General features: G+C 41.2%; 1 protein-coding gene across 1 annotated transcript in view; it reads right to left on the minus strand.

Annotated features, from left to right (window-relative positions):
• Window positions 1-9,940: 9,940 nt before the first annotated feature.
• EZR (ezrin) overlaps window positions 9,941-22,949 on the minus strand; it is a 101,699-nt gene continuing 88,690 nt past the window's right edge. Inside the window, exons 8-14 of the mRNA XM_073671361.1 lie at window positions 19,214-19,310; window positions 18,723-18,886; window positions 15,812-15,942; window positions 15,247-15,407; window positions 13,285-13,377; window positions 12,069-12,317; window positions 9,941-10,714 (exon numbers count right to left, since the gene is read on the minus strand). Coding sequence (XP_073527462.1) covers window positions 10,550-10,714; window positions 12,069-12,317; window positions 13,285-13,377; window positions 15,247-15,407; window positions 15,812-15,942; window positions 18,723-18,886; window positions 19,214-19,310 — 1,060 coding nt within the window. The 3' untranslated portion in view covers window positions 9,941-10,549. The remainder of the gene's footprint in view (window positions 10,715-12,068; window positions 12,318-13,284; window positions 13,378-15,246; window positions 15,408-15,811; window positions 15,943-18,722; window positions 18,887-19,213; window positions 19,311-22,949) is intronic.

Below are 22,949 nucleotides of genomic sequence, written 5' to 3' on the forward strand. Positions count from 1 at the left end.
GTCCACAATTTAACAAGGGCATGTATTCCAGCATGGTAAAAAGCATTCTTGGGACCCACCGTGCACAAACTTTTCTGTATCCCAGTTGTGCAATAATTTTCATCACACTGCCTTTACTGAGGCAGATAATGCCACACAATTCATCTGCAGTCACCCGGCGGTCACCACGAATGATGTCATCGACTCGCTGAATGTTGCTTGGAGTCACTGTGGTTACTGGCCTGCCACTCCGCATTTTGTCAGCCAACAGTGATGGCCCTTCAGCTGTGTCACAGCGACGAACCCATCGTCTAACAGTACTGACATCCACTGTTGCATCACCGTACACATTTTTCAGTCTCTCATGAATTCGAATGGGCGTTTCACCTTCTGCATGCAAGAATTCAATTATAGAACGTTGTCTAATACGAACATCGATGTCAGCCATTTTGCAAACGGATACAGTCCTGCCACCTGTTGGTGCAGGAAGTTGCAATTGCTGTGGATTGAAGAAGAAGGTTTGAGGAATTGTGCCAAATTCGAGTATTTAACATAACTACCTTATTTAACCACTTCGCACCAGAGCCTGTTTTTGCCTTCGTGACCGGGCCAATTTTTACAATTCTGACCACTGTCAATTTATGAAGTAATTACTCTGGAACGCTTCAACGGATCCCCCTGATTCTGAGATTGTTTTTCCGTGACATATTGTACTTCATGATAGTGGTAAAATTTCTTCGATATCACTTGCGTTTATTTGTGAAAAAATTGGAAATTTGGCGAAAATTTTGAAAATTTCGCAATTTTCAAACTTTGAATTTTCATGCCCTTAAATCAGAGAGATATGTCACACAAAATAGTTAATAAATAACATTTCCCATATGTCTACTTTACATCAGCACAATTTTGGAACCAAAATTTTCTTTTGCTATATGGGTTAAAAGTTGACCAGCGATTTCTCATTTTTCCAACAAAATTTACAAAAACATTTTTTTAGGGACCACATCATATTTGAAGTCACTTTGAGGGGTCTTTATGACAGAAAATACCCAAAAGTGACACCATTCTAAAAACGGCACCCCTCAAGGTGCTCAAAACCACATTCAAGAATTTTATTAACTCTTCAGGTGCTTCACAGGAATTTTTGGAATGTGGAAGAAAAAAATTAACATTTAACTTTTTTCACAAAAATGTTACTTTAGACCCAATTTTTTTTATTTTCACAGGGGTAACAGGAAAAAATGGACCCCAAAATATTTTGTGCAATTTCTCTTGAGCGCGCTGATACCCCATATGTGAGGGAAAACCACTGTTTGGGTGCACTGCAGGGTTCGGAAAGGAAGGAGCGCCATTAGACTTTTTGAATGTAAAATTTGTTTGAATAATTAGCAGACGCCATGTTGCGTTTGGAGAGCTCCTGATGTTCCTAAACAGTGGAAACCCACCACAAGTGACACCATTTTGGAAACTAGACCCCTTAGGGAACTTATCTAGATGTGTGGTGAGCACCTTGAACCCCAAGATGCTTCACAGAAGTTTATAATATTGAGCTGTAAAAATAAAATTTTTACATTTTTCCCACAAAAACGTTTTTCATCCCTTAATTTTGCATTATCATAAGGGTAATAGGAGAAATTGCACTATGAAATTTGTTGTGCAATTTCTTCTGAACACGCTGATACCCCATATGTGGAGGCAAACCACTGTTTGGGCGCACGGCAGGGTTTGAAAGGGAGGGAGCGCCATTTGACTTTTTGAATGTAAAATTTGTTTGAATAATTAGCGGACGCCATGTTGCATTTGGGGAGCCCCTGATGTGCCTAAACAGTGGAAACCCACCACAAGTGACACCATTTTGGAAACTAGACCCCTTAGGGAACTTATCTAGATGTGTGGTGAGCACCTTGAACCCCAAGGTGCTTCACAGAAGTTTATAATATTGAGCTGTAAAAATAAAATTTTCACATTTTTCCCACAAAAACGTTTTTCATCCCTTAATTTTGCATTATCATAAGGGTAATAGGATAAATTGCACCATGAAATTTGTTGTGCAATTTCTTCTGAACACGCTGATACCCCATATGTGGAGGCAAACCACTGTTTGGGCGCACGGCAGGGTTTGAAAGGGAGGGAGCGCCATTTGACTTTTTGAATGTAAAATTTGTTTGAATAATTAGCGGACGCCATGTTGCATTTGGGGAGCCCCTGATGTGCCTAAACAGTGGAAACCCCCCACAAGTGACACCATTTTGGAAACTAGACCCCTTAGGGAACTTATCTAGATGTGTGGTGAGCACCTTGAACCCCAAGGTGCTTCACAGAAGTTTATAATAATGAGCTGTAAAAATAAAATTTTCACATTTTTCCACAAAAACGTTTTTCATCCCTTAATTTTGCATTATCATAAGGGTAATAGGAGAAATTGCACTATGAAATTTGTTGTGCAATTTCTCCTGAACACACCGATACCCCATATGTGGAGGCAAACCACTGTTTGGGCGCACGGCAGGGTTTGAAAGGGAAGGAGCGCCATTTGACTTTTTTAATGTAAAATTTGTTTGAATAATTAGCAGACGCCATGTTGCATTTGGGGAGCCCCTGATGTGCCTAAACATTGGAAACCCCCCACAAGTGACACCATTTTGGAAACTAGACCCCTTAGAGAACTTATCTAGATGTGTGGTGAGCACCTTGAACCCCAAGGTGCTTCACAGTAGTTTATAATATTGAGCTGTAAAAATAAAATTTTCACATTTTTCCCACAAAAACGTTTTTCATCCCTTAATTTTGCATTATCATAAGGGTAATAGGATAAATTGCACCATAAAATTTGTTGTGCAATTTCTCCTGAACACGCCGATACCCCATATGTGGAGGCAAACCACTGTTTGGGCGTACGGCAGGGTTTGAAAGGGAAGGAACGCCATTTGACTTTTTGAATGTAAAATTTGTTTGAATAATTAGCAGACGCCATGTCGCATTTGGGGAGCCCCTAATGTGCCTAAACAGTGGAAACCCCCCACAAGTGCCACCATTTTGGAAACTAGACCCCTTAAGGAACTTATCTAGATGTGTGGTGAGCACCTTGCACCCCCAGCTGCTTCACAGGAGTTTATAATATTGAGCCGTAAAAATAAAATTTTCACATTTTCCCCACAAAAAATGTTTTTCATTCCCTAATTTTGCATTATCATAAGGGTAACAGGAGAAATTGCACCATGAAATTTGTTGTGCAATTTCTCCTGAGTACGCCGATACCCCATATGTGGGGGAAAACCACTGCTTTGGTGTACGGCAGGGTTCGGAAGAGAAAGGAGCGCTATGTTGGCTGGGATAGGCAGCAGACACCATGTCACATTTGAAGAGTCGCTGACATGCCGAAACAGCAGAATCCCCCACAAGTGACCCCATTTTGTAAACTACACCTCTCAAGGAATTCATCTAGGGAAGTAGTGAGTATTTTTTCATTTTTAAATTTATACCATTGGGCAGTGAAAAAAGCATAATTATATTTTTACCACAAAAAAATGTTTTACCCTCAGATTTTACATTTTCACACAGGGCAATGGGTAAAAATGATGCCGAAATGTGTCACGCAATTTCTTCTAAAAGTGGCAATACCCCATATGTGGCTGTATCGTACCGCTCAGCCATACGGCGAGATCTGGGGGGGATAGAGTGCTATTTGACAATTGGAGAACAAATTATTGTAGAATAGGCATTTGGATTTGGGAGCACAAAATTTTCTGAATTTCTTTTCGGGGGCAAGGGCCATTTCGCTTTTCCAGAACCTTTCTGCTACCAGTAACTTGGAAGTCCCTTATATTTTTAACAGATGATGGACCTGAGTGGGGACTAGCTTTTCTTGAGGACTGAGTTGAAGCTTTTATTGGGAACATTTTACGTAACATTTATCCGGCGCTCTAGGATGAGCACTTACATTGAGGTTTCCATCTAAATTTCCAAGTGATGTAATTCAGATGAAACCCCTGCAGGATCCATTCACTGTAATGAGGCAGCAGAGTTACTCTGGACTCCGTCTGGCCTCTGTTTAGCGGTGTCCTTTTTTTCAGAAGTGCACAAAACTGTGGCCAACCGCACTTTTATGCACGCCTAAAACAAATGACACCGTGGGATCACAGGCCAGACGGCATCCACAGTAGCCTATATCTGCCTCATTACAGGGAATCTCCTGTCATGGGTTCTGGCTGATTCACATATTTCAGAGATTTACACGGAAACTCTGGTGTAAGCGCTTAGCGCAGAGCGCAGGATAAATGTGAGCAGAGCCTTACTGCGATCTTTGGGAGACAGAATAAACAAATCAGTAGCAGGTGAAGAATTGGTTTTATTTATTTTTTACGCCGCTTCTCGTGCGGTATAAGTGATGAGATTACTTTATTCTTCGGGTCGGTGCGATTACAGAGATACCAGATTTATATCGGGTTTTTATGATTGACAGCTGTCACACACTAAGAGACGCTTTTTTTTTGCAAAATCTAGTTTTTGCATCGCCATATTTTGAGAGCTATAATTTTTCCATATTTCGGCCGACAGAGTCATGTGACGGCTTGTTTTTTGCGGGACGAGTTGACATTTTTATTGGCACCATTTTTGGGTACGTGACATTCTTTGATCGCTTTCTATTCCGTTTTTTGGGAGGTAAAATTAACAAAAACCAACAATTCAGGAATTGTTTTTTGAGGGTTTTTTTTATGCCGTTCTGCGTGTGGTAAAAGTGGTAAGGCAGCATTATTCTTCGGGTCGGTACGTTTACAGCGATACTACACTTACTGTATATTTTTTTTATGCTTTGGCGCTTTTACACAATAAAACAATTTTATAGAAAAAATATTTTTTTTGCATTGCTTTATTCTGAGCGCTATAACTTTTTTATTTTTCGGCTGCTGGAGCTGTATGGCAGCTCTTTTTTTGCTGAACAAGATGACGTTTTCAGCGGTACCATTTTTATTTCCATTTTGCTGTTTGATCGCATTTTTTCCACTTTTTGTTTGGCGATATGATGAAAAAGCTGATTTTTTTGCTCCGTTTTTTATTTATTTTTATTACGGTGTGCACAGAAGGAGTTAATTAGTGTGACAGTTTTATAGATCGGGTTGTTTCGGACGCGGCAATACCAAATATGTGTACTTTTTTTGGTTTTGCATAAATATACGGATTTATTGGTTTAATATTTTATTTATTTATTTTTATTTATTTTGTGATTTTTTTTTAACAGTTTAAAACATTTTTTTTTACTTTTTTTTTACATTTTTACTTAGTCCCTGTATGGGACATTAATTTTTATTTTTCTGATCACTGATCTCATGTAATGTAATAGACATGTATTACATTACATGAGATCTTTGCTGACTGTTTCACAGTCAGTGTGTCCTGCCAGGCTTCAGCAGCAGGCTGAGCCTGGCAGGACACCACATATGGCAGATCTGGAGGCGGTCATGTGACCTCCAGCTGCCATAGCAACGCCAGGTCCTGGAAGGTATCTGGGGTCGTCGGAGAGGTAAGTAAGACGACCCCCTCTCCTCTGTCTATCTTTTATATGCCGCGATCACTATAGATCGCGGCATATAGAACATAGCAAAGGGTTAACATCATTGGGACCTGATCCAATCAGGTCCCGATGATGTCCCCTGTCAGAGCTAACGCTCTGCACCGGAATCGCAGCGCTTGCAGGACCCTGGGGGTCCTGAGCGCTGCGGGACCACCCACCGTTTTTAAACGTCGGCGCTGCACAGAGCCTAGCAAGCGCCGACGTTTATCTACAGTGGGCCATCGCGAAGCGGTTAAGGAGAAAAAAAATAGGAGGCATTACTTATTGACTGACCCTCGTACATTATAAGTCCCCTTTACTCCCATCACAATTCCCCACCAGCCTCATTGTCCTCCCCCACCCCATCATTGCCCTCTCCCCACTCCCATCATTGTCCTCTCCCCCACATTAATCACTGTCCTCTCCCCACTCCCATCATTGTTCTGCCCCCCACTCCCATCATTGTTCCCCCCACTCTCTTCATTGTTCTCCCCCCACTCCCTTCATTGTTCTCCCCCCACTCCCATCATTGTCCTCTCCCCTCACTTCATCATTCTTCTCCCCTCACTCCCATCGTCGTTCTCCCCTCACTCCCAATATTGTGTGTAAAGAGCTGGGTGGTGGAACCATTGTGCCATAGTGCGAGGAAAGCCTGGAGGGGCGTAACTACGGACCCCACCAAATCTGACCTTGGATGTACGGCGGCTAGACGACTCCGTGATCCGAGGTAGGACGAGGAAGGTGGACCAGGTGCTACTCTGGGACTGACCTCGGGTGGATGGCAGCTGACCCCCAAGGGACAGAAGGCAGGCACAGGCTGACGGACAGGCAGGGGGGCATGGCTGGTAGGCCTGCGGGTACAACTGGTAGACAGGCAGGTAAATGGAGATACATGCACTGGGACCTGAGAACTAACAAGAGTGTTAGGAAACAAACTTACAAAGTTGCACAGGCACCTCCAATTTGGAGTAGGTGCCTTAAATAGTCAGTGTCCTCTGGTCATTGGCCGGGGACACTTTAGGATGGGCGCGTGGCCCCTTTAAGAGGTGCCCCCTAAGCACAGTGCCTGGGGGTCTGCGCGGTTGCGCGTGTACCCCGCCAGGACAGCATCAGCGTGCGAGGAGGATGGAGGAGCGGGACACTCCAGCCGGGGGCCGTGGCGGTGAGGGGATCAGCATCTCTGCTGGGGGAGGGAGGCGCTACATTGTGTCCCCCCCCTACTCACATCATTGTTCTCCCCCCAGTCACAATATTGTCTTCTCCCCACTCACATCATTGGCCTCCCTCCACTCACCTCATTGGCCTCCCTCCACTCACATCATTGTTCTCCCCCCACTCACATCATTGTCTTCTCCCCAGTGTATTGGAAAAAAAAAACACTCACCTCTCCATCTGTTACCCCGAGGCATCGCTGCTTCTTTCTTCGTCGCCGGCAACTTTCTCTCTGACACAGGCGTGCGCTGCATGCTGACGTCATCAAGCCGAGAGAAAGCGCCGGGCAGGAAGCAGAAGATGAATTTCCCTGCCATACATGATGAGGGCAATCTGGCCATGGGCACCACGGAGCCTCAAGCTCTGAGAAACAGGCTAGATACCACTCATTATTACCTACCCTGCAAGGCCCCCCCTCCACCTCCGGGCCCCGATACAGCTGAACCAGCTATATGTCTGCCCCTCTCAGTAGCACTGATGTCACAACAGCGTGGCAGCCAATAAGTGAGCACAGCAGCTCTGAAGGGGGCCCTACATCTATACTGGCAGAGCTGATGAGTTCGCTAATTAGCTGCTGCACTGTCATTTTAAGCCAATGTTACACACAGGGAGCAGCGGTGGAGACTTGCCAGTGGGCCAGGGAAGGTGATTACAGTGTAGTTTATGTTTTAACAAACTGCACCGTGGGCCGAAGATTATCTGAAAGGGAACCTCTTTGATACCTTGTCTGGGATGATTCAGGCTTATGCGAACATTTGGGGCATGTTCTTTGCGGCATTATTCTGGATCCCAATGGCACCATATGCACCCCATTTATCGACTTGAATTGTTGGGATTAAATAGCCTTGAAAGAATAGCACTGCATGCTGCGTGACCTGTCACATGACTAAATGAGGTCCTTTTAGACCACCGCGAGACACGGGGAGACCGGACGTAGCGGAGAAAACACCGGGGGCCATCGGAAGGTATGTATAATGTTTCTTTTTTTACAATTTTTATTATTTTTTTTAACTATTACTTGGTCACACTATATAAATCCATGCCGGTTGCATGGATTTATATAGTGTGACCAAGTTGTCAAGCACTTTTCCAAGTGATGCTAAAATAGCTTGGAAAAGCGCTTGATAAACCTGCATGCATTAATGCATGCAAAAACGCTTGACAAACGCTTCTACCTGGCAAGAAAAATGCATGTAAAATCTGCATGTGCTTTCCTGTCAGGGAGATGCGGAAAAAATCTGCAGCATTTCTGCATCGTGGGCACTTAGCCTAAAAGCACAACCTACTCTGTATGTATCCATTTTTTCACCAATGTTTCCATAAGGGGTTCCATTCAGGTACCATATGAGTTCCACGTACTACCTTGTAAGTGCTCTGCATAATGCATTAAAATGGTCTCTTTGCAAAAAGTTTAAAGAAGAAAACAGTGAAAATCTAAAAAAGCTTTTTATGGATAATGTTCCAAGGATGCAATTTTGGGGAATATGGCTCTACATAACTTTGGCACTCTGGCTGTAATGAAACAACAAATCCTCAAATGTCCTGACCACTACATGCTGGAAGTTGTTGTTTTACAACTGCAGGTGTGCCGAAGGGTGCTGTCTCACACCATTAAAAATACTATGGAACATGGCATCATTTTTTTCCACTAGAAGCACACAGAGTGTATACAAAACATGTTCATCCAAATCTCCATAAATAACATTTCTGCCATATTACAGCACTACACAACTGATATGGTGCCATAATAAGAGCGCGGGCATGAGTTTTAAGGGCTTAATCAAGTGTTCAAAGCTTTTTTGAAAAATGTTTTCCATCATGGCCAGGGGTTTTCCAAGCTTAAGATATTGATGACATCCAAGGAGAGGTCATCTATATCTAACTTGATGGGATTGAGACACTGAACACTTGCAGCGATCAGCGGTTTTCACCAGCAGCCGAATGTGATAGTGAACGGAGCTGGAGCACCTCCGTACGCTGTGTAGTGGCCATTTCCAGACACCGCAGTTCAGCTACTCCTGAAGGACAGTTTCTCAAAATCATTAGATTGTAAAATGCAGTTTTATTCTAACCTCACATTGAGCTGTAATATAGTAGTCTAAATAAACCCTGGGAAAGTTTCCAGTGCCTGCATAATACTCGTAGTTACTGTTGTGGAAGAAATTTTAGTGTTATACAAATGCAAATTAATACCAAAAATATGAGGTATTCTAATACAGACCTGAAATAACGTATTTATCTGTATGTCTATCATCCCAGCTATTGCTATTACTATAGTATGTGTACATTATCCATTTGTGGAGGGTATTACGATTATGATACATTCAAGGGGCTTTCTTCAAAGTCTATAAAAAAAAATGTATGCCAAAATGATAAATCCATTTTTGGCATGAAAAAAGCAGGCTAACCGCAGACAGTGGCACATGAATACACCCGCACAGATCTAAGCTGAGTTAATGCTTCTTGGTGATCTCCATAAGGGCTTGCATAAAATACTGTTTTCCCTTGTTAGTAGGTCAGAGGCTCCAATTACACCTAATATGGTCCTGGAGAAGAGTACATTTTATTATGCTTGACTGCCAACTTTACTGCAAATATCTGTTACTTGGCTAAAATGAAAATATATTTATTTGAACTTATGCGATATTCCAGTTTTAGCAAACAATGTCTCTTTTCCCATGTAATTGGGAAAACATCTTGGAAACCATTAGATAATTTTATATAAAGTTTATTAACTTGTATTTATACCATACTTTGCTGTAATGAATAGGGTTTATATGCTAAAATCAAAACTATTTCTTCTAATGACCCTGGGATATGTGACGCTTTTCAGATCTGAAAACTATTCTTCATGTTTATTTTCTAAATGGTTCTGTTTTATAATAACCGCTGCCAATTAATTAAGTAGATTTACTAATAGCTCAATAGATCTTAAAAGTGACAACCACTGTTGTGAACCACAAATATGAGCAGTACAGTTGTCATTGTTCACATTTTCCTTTTTACAGGTCGTAAAGAATGTATTACGTAGGAAAAGGGAAAAATGAGCACCAAAAAACTACCTTCCAAGGCAAAAATCATCAATCCTGAAGATGGGATTAAAAGTTTGAATTATTACAATTTAGCCATTTTATCAGTTGTAAAAGATATGTCCCTAAATGCAAATCTAAATTCACCCACAAGGTCATGATAATAAAATATTTGACATAGTTTTCCTTTTATTTTAAGTTGTTAACACTCAAAACTTTGATCTCAGATAAATGTTACGAGGAGTAAATACAGATTTGTGGTGGTGAAAATTACACAGATCAAAAGTATGGCACAATATTCACCCAGAAATCTTTAATTACACCAATGCAATTTACAGTGAAAAAAAATATAATATAAACAAATGACCCATTGGCATCAGTGTATTAATCAGGTGCCAAACTGCGAACCAGATCAAATTTGAATCAAGCCTTACAAAAAAATTTTTTTTTTAATTCTCCACAAAGAGAGCAAGCCTTTTGGCACCATAATATTAACATTAATTAGTTGTAACTTGATAAACATAATTTCTAATAAACTTATAATCTTAAATAATTGGTGCAAAAATGTGCTGCGGTTGCATACGGCAGCCGTAATGCATTTTGGCCCCGAGTAGCTATAAAGACCTGCCTGCTGTCTAAAAAAAGTAGAAAGTGGAGAAAAAAAAACATTGTTTCCTTTTGTAGCTATTATGAGTCAACTATACAATGTTATCACACATGGACCTTTCAGTAACTCCATCCTCAATGGAGATATGACTGTGTCTGGTGACAAAGTCCATTACATTGCTTCAAATTCATCGATCCTCTGTTTGGTGTTGCCCTGCCGGATTTGTCTCAGGGTCTTGTACTTGTCACGGCCCACTCGTACGTTTTCTGTATGTAAGATATCATTGTGTGTCTTCTTGCTATCATCTCGAGCTTGAGAGAGCTCACTTGTCAAAGCCTGGTAGAGAAATTTAGGAATATTTAATCATACCTTTTGATTTTGGAACCGTAAAAAAAAAACAGAGTAGCAAAAATAAATCTTCTCTATTAACGTTGCTTTCTTTTCTTATCTACACAGTAAGGTAAAAATGACTGGAAATTAATTCCAAGTGATATTTCTAATTTTTGGAAATTTATACATTTAACACTTTGGAGACTCAGTCAATGTTCACTTTTGTTTCTTCTCCTCGCCTTTCAAGAGTCATCACTTATGAGCTGAGAAACGGGGAAAAAAATTCAAGTGGGATGGAAATGAAAAGAAAAACTGCAATTTAAGCCATCATTTTGTTTGGGGTTTTGTTTTTACGATGTTCTCTTTGCAGTGAAAATTACCTGGCAACTTTGTTCTATGGTTATAGTGATAGCAAATTTATGTCTTTTTTTAATTTTATTTTTTTAAGTGGAAAAATATGAAAAAAAAAATTAAAAGTGAATATCCGGAACTTTGGTTATTGGGACTAAGAAATTACAAGCAGGTAGTTACTAACTACTGCCTGCCTGTTTTGCCCTTTGATGATCTCTGCTGGCTTAGCAGAGATCTCTGCTGGTGTTCACGTCAACAGAGCAGCGCCTTCTCCTCCGGTATGCTTTGTCGACAGAACATCACTGCAGACGTCATGAAGGTTGACTGCTGGCTCCCCAAGGCACATTGACATAGCACAGTGTAAAACAATAAGCTGCTCTGTTGACATGACGTCACCGAAAGCATGAGAATTGCCGGCAAGAGCGGTCCGTGACCGATCTGAGCTGCCGAAGACAGTTGCTGGGTACAACAGCCAGGTAGTTAGCAACTACCTGCCATTAAGTTCTTAGCTCCACAGGATAAAAAAAACAGTCCCAGAAAAACACTTTATGTGAAAAAAAAATATCTTTTGTATGTTGATAAGAGTAGTATAATGAGGGCTTATTTCTTGAGGGACAACTTGTACTTTTCATGGGTACTATTTTGGTATACATACAACTTTTATTACATTTTGTTTTCAGGAGGAGATGAGTTTGCCATTTTTATTTTCTTTGTTTTCTGTGTGGGATAAACGTTATAACATTTAATTTGTTCGGACAGTAATAGACGTGGTTGATTACCAAATATGTTCATTTTTTTTATTTACCTTTCATGTTTTGTGAAAATGGGATTATTGTGATCGGATGTCGCCAGGGTGTTAAAAAGAACTAGATGCCTTTCTAATAACAAATGGAGTTGAGGGCTATAATTATTTAACCAATGAATGATGTGTAAATGATCAAGAAAGGTTATGCTTGATAAATCTGCCACTTATTTCATATCTTAAAAGGCCAAATGGATCTGCACTCACCATTAGCTGCCTCTGTACACGCTCATTCTTCTCTGCCTCAGTAATACGCGACTCCTCTTTGCGGTCATCATGGAAATTGTCATAGGTGAATTCTGCACTGTATTCTACTCCATCATCCGGCAAGTGCTCGTTGACGTACTCCCTGACTGGTGGAGGCTCATATACTGGTGGAGGAGGAAGTGGGGGAGCACTCATGACCATGTGCAGCTCCTCTTTTGTCCTAAGAAGATCGCTTTGGGCTTCCTTTGCCTGTTAACCAAATAAAAAAGGAACTTAACACTTAGAATGACCAGCATTTTCTCAGAACTACCATAGTGAAAAAAACATGAACGAAATACATTTTTGGATTAAAAACAAGGCTAAAGCTAAAGTACATTTTGATGTGTAAATGGTGCCACATCGAGACTTTTGTCAGCTCTTACCAATTGTAAGATTCACTTGTCAAAATTAGTGGCTGATTTATAAAAATGTTTAAAAGAAAAAGTATTAGTTCTAGTGGGCTACGCAGACAGTTTCATAAATCTGCCCCATTGAGTCCACACATAAAGGGATTTATAACTGGCAGATTGCAGGCACTCCATTGAGAAGAATTTTTCTGTTTAAAAGTTATGGGCCAATAGAGCAGATGGACTAAAAAACAATAAATGGTAATAACAACAGTTGTAATGTTTAATGACATGGGCTCCCTTTATACTGTTATAACAAGTCAGAATTATCAAATCGATGGGGTCTAACAGCTTACACTGCCAATCCACATTAATCTGAACAGGATTTACTCATTGCTGAACAGTCTTCTATCTATTTTGTTACCCAGGTGTGAGAAGCAGCTTATCAGTCTATGGTGCACAGTTGCCTTCTTGCATGTTTAATTCTCCTAGATGACAGATCCATATTTTGCAATTCTACTCATAAATCCTAATCCATTAAGAATATGTTTACATCACATTTAGAGCCAAGTTGGCATATATGGTCGGAAAAGCTCCCTGCCTATATGCCAAACACATCCATAGGGTTACATTCAGCCCTGAAGAGCATCCTTTGTGCTTCAGTCAGGACAAAATACATCAGAATAGCTTTTCTCAAACAGAGATGTACAGTATAAACTGGCTGATCTTGTTTTCGTTGTTGAATAACGCTGAGCATTTAGTGGGAGACTGATATATTGTGCGTATACAAAGAATAAATAATGCATATTAAAAAAAATGTGACTACATACCCGCAATTGCCATTCACCAACTTCATCTTCCTTAGCTCTTTTTGCTTCTTCCAGAAGGGAAATCCTGGCTGTATACTCTGCTAGTTCTGAAGCCTAAAGTAAAATGAAAGATTGCATGATTATAATTCATTTATTGTAGTGAAAATAATGAAATGGAATAGATAACAGTACAGACAAGCTCATACAGTACATTACTTATATCCGTGATAGTCAATATAGCAAAAAGAGTTAAAAAAATCCCTGATTGCTCACTTTTTAATCAGAGAGTGAATCCCCTGCAAACCACTTGTTCTGTGAGAGTTCTCTTACTTGGGCCCTGGTTAATTTATTAGTTGACCTCACTTGAAAACTGGACTCTACTGGTATATCGCCTCTGGGTTATTAGAGAAATAAAACTCAAAACAAAGTCAGTGGACTGGGTGAACTTTTTTATGACGTGTTTTGTTATCTCAGTAGTGGTTTAGTGACACTTACTAGTCACAATTAAACCCAATTATTTATGTGCATAAAGTAGAAATTAGAGATAACCATTGGCTGGAATTTTGACATAACTTGTACGTACAGCAAAGAGTGATACTTAAAAGGGATCTCCAAGAATGTAATAAAATGTGTAAATCAAATAGCAGTCCATCCTGGTCACATGTCAGGATGGACTGCAGTCTGAATAAACATGGCACCCTAGACCTGTGTCTAATATGTCGGAAGATTAGTATCCTAAACACACCTACCGGAGAACGGCTGTGACGGGAGAAAAAATAAACCTTCTCTTTGGCTGACTGAGGCTATAGAATAACATCCCTTAAGCTCAGTCAGTGAGAAAAATATTTATTTCTTCTCCTGTCAAACACTCCTCAGGGATTAGAAGCATGCATGCTTACTGTACAGCTCTTCTGCCTTTTGAGACACAGATCTTGGGAACATTGTTTTTTTCAAACTGCAGCCGGTCTTGACATGTGACTAAGACGGGCTGATGTTTGAATTATGTGATGGGGCCATTTTATTATAGAAATTGTAAACTGGGATATTCCTCTCAGGCAGTGAGTTGTCACCGGGTCAGAAATCTGTGACCGATCCTGGTGTGGGCTTAGACTAGTTGTATCCACATTCTTCATTTACACTACTGTAAATTAAAGATTAGAATGTCCTCAAATTAGAAACTCTAGTGAACGTTTTTTGTGAAGATGGCAATACTGGTTTACATATCAAAACTCCATGGAATATAAAGCGCTCATTTATTTTTTTATTTTACTCACTTATATAACGCCATTAATTCCACAGCGCTTTACAGACATTATGGGCACTGTCCCCATTGGGGTTCACAATCTAAATTCCCTATCAGTATGTCTTTCGAATGTGGGAGGAAACCGGAGCACCTGGAGGAAACCCACATGAACATGGGAAGAACATACAAACTCCTTGCAGATGTTGTCCTTGGTGGGATTTGAACCCAGAACTCCAGTGATGCAAGGCTGCAGTGCTAATCACTGAGCCACTGTGCTGCTCAGCTCATGTCATGCTAGTTATTAGTTTTTCTGTTTCTCTGGTCTGTTAGGCTACCAAGTTGGTGATTGGATGAGAGCTCCACCTGGCTCCCCATTCCCATCCCTCCCTACCTCTGAATGTATAACCCCACCTCAATTTTTAATCTTCCATATTTTCTTTATTGAGTGAATGTTTCAAGGTTGCTGATGAACTTTTTTGCACCCTCGTACATAAAACAGAAAAAAAATAAGTTAAGATGTCAAGGCTAATTATAACTATTAGGTACTGAAATCCTATGAAAAGCAAACATCTGACCAGATACTCCATGAACGAGTCCTATATTTAACTAGGTTACACTCCGCGTGAACCTTCAACCACAAACCACACCTCTCATTTTGGAAAAAAAGAGTGTCAACTTTTTTTTTTACAGATGATTTAGGCAAATGTCTGATAAAAGCGAAGGATGGATTTGTGTCATACCAGCTGTTCTTGGCTCTTCATTTGGTCAACAGCTTGTCTTTCCAGCTCTTCTTTGGCACGGAGGGCAGCTATGCGTTCCGCCTCCAGTCTCTCTGCTTCAAACTGAGCTCTTTGTCTCTCTTCCTCCAATTCACGGGCTTTTCTGATCTGGTCTGATAATTCTGTTTAGGAACACAAATAATGAATCTAAGGCAAAACTCAAAAATAACATTTTTCAAAAGCTTCTGCACGTTTACATTTGAATGCTAAAAACTATTTTCTGTTCCAATTTAACCAAGTTTCCAAAAAGATAACCCCATACACACAGCGAAAATATTACTGCAATAGGGCTGATTTCACAAAAAATCTCTGTGTAAAATCTATGTATTAGTTGCAGGTGCACACAGAGGGAAATACAAGTAAAAAAGCATTCATTCTAACATTTCATTTTTCTATAGTACTCTTAAATAGTCTAGTTATTGCTTGGTGGAAAGCAGTTATCAATACAAGATGTTTATATCAATAGTCCATACAGTGAAAAGCTTACACTTTATCATGCACATTCCTGGTCACTTCCACATCTTACCTCTTTCTGCCCTCTTTGTCTTCTCTTCATACTCATGCAACCTGAGCATGAGTTCCTCCTTCTCCCTTATCATCAATTCCTTCTCTTTCTCAATGGCTTCCCTCTTCTTCTTCTCATTTTCAAGCTGTTGTCTGTATTGGAAACAATAGGAAAGGAAAAATGTTTAACTCCTCTTATTAAAGGGAACTGTGGCGCCCCTGCCGGTCCAGTCACCACAGAGGTAAGAAGGGACCCAGACACCAACATCCAACACCACATCACTTCAGTAGGGAAGGGCGAGATTGCTCCTGAGGGAGAGCATAGTCCCTGTCTGGAGGGGGAACTAGGTAGAGTAGGTGGGTGGAGGAAGTAGTTTAGGGGAGCACTGAAGGAAGGACTGAAGGTAGAGGGGACCACGTAGAGTGACAGTTGGTGACGTGGGTCACATGACAGGTAGTATAAAAAGACGGGTAGAAAGATCTAGAAAGTCAGTCAGAGCAGTTGGTGACAGGAGTCTGTCACAGGGAGTGAAGAGAGAAGGGGTCCTAGGAGTAAGAGTGCAGTGAGTGAGGACCATTGAAGAATGAGGGTCCAGTCAGAGGGGCCCAGTAAGAGAAAGAACAAGAGGAGAGAGGGAATCAGAGAGAAGGACTCCAGAGACAGAAAAAGGATCATAGGGGCACGGGAAGTGCGGAGTCCACCCGTGCGCCCGAGTTCACGCCGACCGTGAAGGGATCAGGTCGCAGTAGGGTACCGACCCCAGACTAGTGGAGGACTGCAGGACTCAGCTAGCAAACCGGAGGTTGCGGTATCTCTAAGTGCCGTAGCCAAAACCACACACATTTGAGGAAAAGGTGGCCATACAGGACCAAGGGGACAGAGAGGACATCGCCCAACAAGGCCCGGGACCACTGGCTCGGGATACTGTGTATGAGGCGCAGGGCAGGAGGGCGAGAGCCAGCGCAGAGAGATGACCAGGGAAGATACACAAAAAGCGGGTCCCGATCAAGTGCACCCAAGTTATCCGAAAGTTGGCTGGATCACTTCCCTGGAGGACACAGGTGTGCTGTTATAACATGGCTAGCAGTTGTAACCTAGAGCACCGTAAGGCTAAGTGCCCACGATGCAGAAATGCTCCGGATTTTTCCTGAGCATTTCTGCATCACCCTGGCAGAAAAAACGCGTAAGTGACAAGCGTAAGTGAAGCGTTTTGCACATGCGATTTCGCATGAGGGTTGTCAAGCGCTTTCCAGGCGATTTTAGCATCACTTGAAAAGTGCTGGTCAACTTGGTCACACTATATAAATCCATGCAACCGGCATGGATTTTATGGTAGCCGGGCCGGTCGGTTCTATTGGGGTAGTCACGGTGGCAGTGACCCGGTCCGTGGCTCAGGGCGGTCAATAAATAAAGAAAAGAGGGGATTAAAGTTTTGGGGATAGAGTTTCGTGACGCCACCCGTGGTATGCGGCTATAGGTGGCCGCCGCTGCTGTTCAGATCCACTGGGGCCGTTGGTGACGCAGCAGAGGTGGTTTAGCTCTCCACGGGTAGAGCTAGGCCTCAGGGCAGTTAAATAGGAATTTTAGATGTTGGTGCTGTAGTGCAAGGCAGGTGACGCAGCAATTAAGTCAATGACACAGCGGGGTGCAGTCTTCAAGTTTTTACTCACAGTTTTTAGGCTTTGTGCCCACTATGCGTTTTTTATGCGTTTCTGCAGCGGAATTGTGGCCAGAAAAAACATGCATGGCACCTTATAATTGCTGTAAAAACAACACTCTATCACCCAGGTATGGAACCTGGTTCTAGGACATTTATTGCAGGCCAATAACAGTGACAATAGAACACTGGGATTGATTGTATACAGAAACGGCCACAAATGCAAAGAAAATGTATACAAAAAGGGGGTGGGGAAAAAAGGGTAATGGTTAAAGTGTACTGGGGGAATAAAAAGAGAGGAGGAAGAAGATTATAAAGAACAGCTAAAATTAAGCTGTTCATTAAGATCTCCCTTTGGAGTAGCAGTTTATCATAGTTGCCCCTTTTTTTAGGTGATCTAACCAAGTCAATAGCTGTGAATTTCAAAAGTTAAGTATCACTTCCATGTACTCCATTGATGTGTCTAGAAATAGATGTGTTATGATCATTATTGATGTCACCAATATGTTCCCCCACCCTCCTCCTAAATTCCCGAACAGTTTTTCCCATGTACTCTTTGCCGCATGCACATCTGGCTTTGTACACAACACCCGTACCTTTGTACCTTGGGCAGCGCGGACTCTGAACCACCGTATTCCTCATTTATTGCAACGTATCTCAATGGTGGTCCTGCTGCAGCCTTTACATGCTCTTATAGCCCCATCAGGTCAGCGTATGTATAATATTTTATACCACTTGGTAATCAGATAAGACCCTCTTTGTGCCTTTTTGTCTCTCCAGTTTTACCATTTGATTTACTTGTGTTATTATTACCACAAACTTTTTGACTAATCATCATGTCTAGAGATGGGAGAATTGATTCACAGGACTCAAGTCCTTCGGCCAGGTTAGGAATCTCTTGGCAGCTGGACAGGTGGCCTGTAAATCTCTAACTCCCGGCATTCCCAGCTCTTCTTTTGACTAACAGTCTTGATGCGACATCATGTGTGGGTCATAACGCAATGATGACGTCACCTCAGCCCTGGCTAATCATAAGAAGAATTCCAGGAGGTAAGGAGATTTGCAGGCCTCACATCCAGTGGTCACAGATTACCGACCTGGCCGATGGACTCGTGAGTCGATTGTCTCATCTCTAATCATGATCAATATTTTTTTCCAACTTTTCCAAGTAACAGAGTATCATAGCTCCATACACTACCATTACCAGCTACATCAGCCACAATGGCTGTGCCAGTCTTTGTTACACAAGTAAAAGTCATGTACTGGTCTCCTCACCGCTCCAGTTGCTTTTGAGACTTCTCTTCTTTGGCCTGTGCTTTCATCTGCTGTACTTCAATAGTGTCTGGCTTCCTGCGGCGCATATACAGTTCATGATTACCCATGCAAAGCTGCAAGATTCTCTTGTTAATTCTCAGGCGTGGAGCATAAAAGACAAAGTCCTGTCATTACAAAAGAAAATGAATTATACCCAGACAATTCATAGTTAAATGCACTAATAAATTAAGGTTGCCATTTTTGAGGTTGTAGGTGGCTTAAAGTATTGGATGTGGTCTACATGACAATATCAGAATGACAAATGCTTGCTAATCTTATTGACAAAAATACAATGGAATCTGTACACCTGTAATCTAGCTGTATTTATACCCAATTATAACTTGTAAAAATTGAACCAATTATGAAACTAGCAACTGTTTTCCATCCATCTAGAACACTTTGGGGAGAAAAGTCCATGCTTAATGTTAACTTCTTCTAAAGGTCACACTTACAGGTGCCTTCTTGTCAATTGGTTTAATGATGAACTTCTTGTCATTGAAGGAGATATTCCTGATTTCACTCCAGGGGAAACCAATTTTTGGGGTCAATCTAACAGAAGGCAAAGGAAATAAAATTAAAAATGTATTGATTATGGAAACTGTGCACAGTACTAGAGCATGAAACAGCCGGCAAATTGGAATATGACATGATGCAAGGTAGAAGAAGATGGCGCAGAGATGACAGCGGTGGAGTTTAGGTGCATGCTTTCACTTGGACTACTTACCTGTATGATCTTTAGCAGATTCGTTTGCATACTATCATACTCATAGTAAAATGTATGTGCAATTGTCTACTTAAAAGGGTCCACCAATAATTTTTTTTTTCTTTACTGAAAAGCTTTCAGAGGCTTTAAAAAAAAACAAAAAGTTTTATTCACCAACCACTGCCCAAGCACCGGCTCTTTGCAGCTGTCCACACCCACTCTAGTAAACTACTGGCTCAGTGGTGTCATGTGATGCCTACCTTGGCATCACACGTGAGCCCACTTATCGGCTGCAACAGGCATATAGGATGTACCTGTGACATTGGATCCTGTTGACAAAGAACCAGCGCTGGGTGGGTGAGTAAACCACTTTTTGTTATTTTTAACTTCTGAGAGTCTAATCAGTAATAAAATAATTGCTGGAAAAATTTTTTAACACAGAATATTAGTTTAATGTGATCTGCAGTCAGACCACTAGTCCAGTATGTTCTCTCCTGTGTAGACAGGAGTCCAGTCTCTGACTTCCTGTGAACGTTCTATGATCATCACCTATCACATCCCTTCGGGCAGCTCTCAGACAATACCCCTTTTTTACCCAGCTTGATCCTCCTTGTTACCCTATATGTCCCTTATGTAGCATCATTTCTGCCATATATAAGGGAGCAGTGATATAAGACGTGAGTCCATACAGTGATCAGCTGTAGAGTTATAAAACTCTGTCTCACACTGACAATCTACAGATCTATTTATCTGTGGTTGCTGAGATGCATCTTCTGCCTATCACAAGCAGGAGGTGGGGAAGAAAGAATCTACATGGTAGAGAACCCAGATATGGCACATCAACTAAAACTATAAAAGCATAAAAAAAGAGCCTGTACATTATAAAAATGCCTATACTTTATGAAGGCATAAAAAAGGGCTTGTACATTATAAATGCATAGAAAAATAACATGAACATTATAATGTCAAACAAAAGCCTGTACATTTTGAAGGCATAAAAAGGGCCTGCATATTATAAAAGGAAAAAAAAAAGTGTGTACATTATTCTTTAATATCAGCCTATGTTGCACTATATAGCGCAAAAAAGTGGTGGAAAGCCACATTAAGGCCATATTCACACATGGTGTTATGTGCTGTGTAGATTGGCTGGATTCAGCTTTAGGTTCTGCCCTGTGTTACATATCTAACTGTAATCTTATTATCCAAAACAATATCAAATGATCAAGCGAAGACGGCATGTAGATAAAAATAAAACTCAGGCCATGATTAAGACTCGTCGAAACGCGTAGGTCTTTATCTTTGCACAGCTGCACTTTGCCTCTAACACCATGTGGAGAAATATTTTATATGGCTAATTAAAAGCTAAGTTTTATTTTTATCTACATGCCGTCTTCACTGGATCATTTGATATTGTTTTGGATCCTCTCCTAGTTGCTCTGGCTGGATCCGTGTGTGGCATAGATTTCTCCACGCCCAGAACAGGTGAGCGGACTACTTTTCTTATATTTACACATGTAATCTTATTATGGTTGGCTAGAATTAAAGGGGTTGTCCGGTCTACATTGAAAAGTCTGCAGTCACTCGGTGTGACTGCAGACTTGTGAATCCTCCCAACATACGCACTGTGTGCTGCGAGGATTTGCTGCTGTCTGTCCCAAGAATGCGAGTCAAGTATGCGATATGCATACACCCGGGCACGACCTGTCTATTTGGCACGGCCTCGCTCAACACACTTGTATTGATTGAGGCCGCGCCTACTTGACGGGTTCTGCCCAGGAGTATGCATATTGCATACTTGATCACCTTTCCAAGGGCAGACAATGGCGAATCCTTACAGCGCCCAGTGAGCAGTCAAACAGACCCCTTTAAGAAAACATGTTTGCTTCTTTTTTCTAGACATAGTACCATTCTTGTCCTTGGTCTGCAAATTGAGTTATTCACAGACCATGGACAAGAGTGGCCCTGTTTCTGGAAGAAAGAAAACCCGTTTTCTAATTCTAAGTTCTTGAGTATGGAATAAAAAAAAAAGTACTACAGTTAAAACATTTTTCGACAGGTCAGACAAAACTTCAGGGAATACCTAACATACAAAGTACATGATGTGCTAAATGTGCAGTCACAGACATCTTGATATAAAACTTATCACAAGTGTTTACAGGTGAAACCTGGCAGATAGCCACAAAAGTACTTGGCAACGTACACAATGAATAACACAATGGAAATAAAACTCTCCTGAAAACACACTGAAAAGTTATTAGACAATCTGCTACTGACTGCCTCTGGAAGAAAGATAGATAGATAGATAGATAGATAGATAGATAGATAGATAGATAGATAGATCGATCTAAAAACTGTAACAACATATTTGGATTTATATGCTTGCCACAAGTCATCTGGGAAATCAGGTTTAAAAACTAGTCAATTAGGAACTGAGTCAAAGACTACAAAAAATGCTTTGTCCACATATTTGGGGTTTCTGATGTGATCTAAGGTATGTTTTTCTGCTCCGTCTAGTATTTTGCAGCTCCCCGCAGCTCGTAGAACCTGTTTGTGTCTCCATAGTGACTCTGTAGGTATCCCGTATTTCAAATAATGAAATAAAAAAAGTCCTGGCAGTTTCTATTACGTAACCTAGACAGGCACTCCTTGTTTCTCCACAGGGTGGAATCTGTAATGCTGGCAGCTTGCGAAAGAATGACTTCATGTACTCCTTTCTATTTCTTCAGACAGGGCAGGGGGCTGACCACACCTTGTACTGAGCCACTGGATGGAGACGGGTGCAGCACACATATAGACCCCCATCTTTACATGCAGAATAGCACTGGAATATACAGTTTTAATATCAAATCACTTCCCTTGCTTGTTTATTCCGCCATCCCGACACATAATTACCTAGTCTTTCATGCTACCTGATAATAAGAAGTACACTGCCACAGCAGAGAATGACTGCAATAAGGACAAATAATATTCTTAATCATTACACTAAACATTTCATTACATAAAGCAGTCAATAAGGGACCACGTCTGTCTAATTTGGAATCAGTATTCACTAAATGGTACAGACATACAGGCACCGTACACCACTGGGATCCTTGATTCTGGCATGATAATTACAGCTCTACATCACAAGGCACAACTACATGAATCCAATCTGCTGTCAAGCTAAGCTGCATGGCCGCTATTGTATAGTGACCTACTGTAAACATGTTACAAGAATTACTCATTGATATATATACTGTATATGGCTGTGTGCCCACGATGCGTTTTTAATGTGTTTCTGCAGCATTTTTGCAGCTGCGGAAACGCATTAAAAACGCTTGGTAGAAGGTCTGCCATGTTCCCCAATGATAATCCGCATGTGCTGTGCACATGCTGCGGAAATTTCCACTGCGGATTATCATTGCGGAAAAAAACGCAGCACTTCCAATTATTTTGCGGAAGTGCTGCGTCTTCGCCGCCATTGACTTGCATTAGACGGCATGGAT

Source organism: Phyllobates terribilis, unplaced genomic scaffold (genome assembly GCF_046119375.1).
Source record: "Phyllobates terribilis strain yellow unplaced genomic scaffold, ASM4611937v1 Scaffold_3__8_contigs__length_932513732, whole genome shotgun sequence".
NCBI lineage: Eukaryota > Metazoa > Chordata > Amphibia > Anura > Dendrobatidae > Phyllobates > Phyllobates terribilis.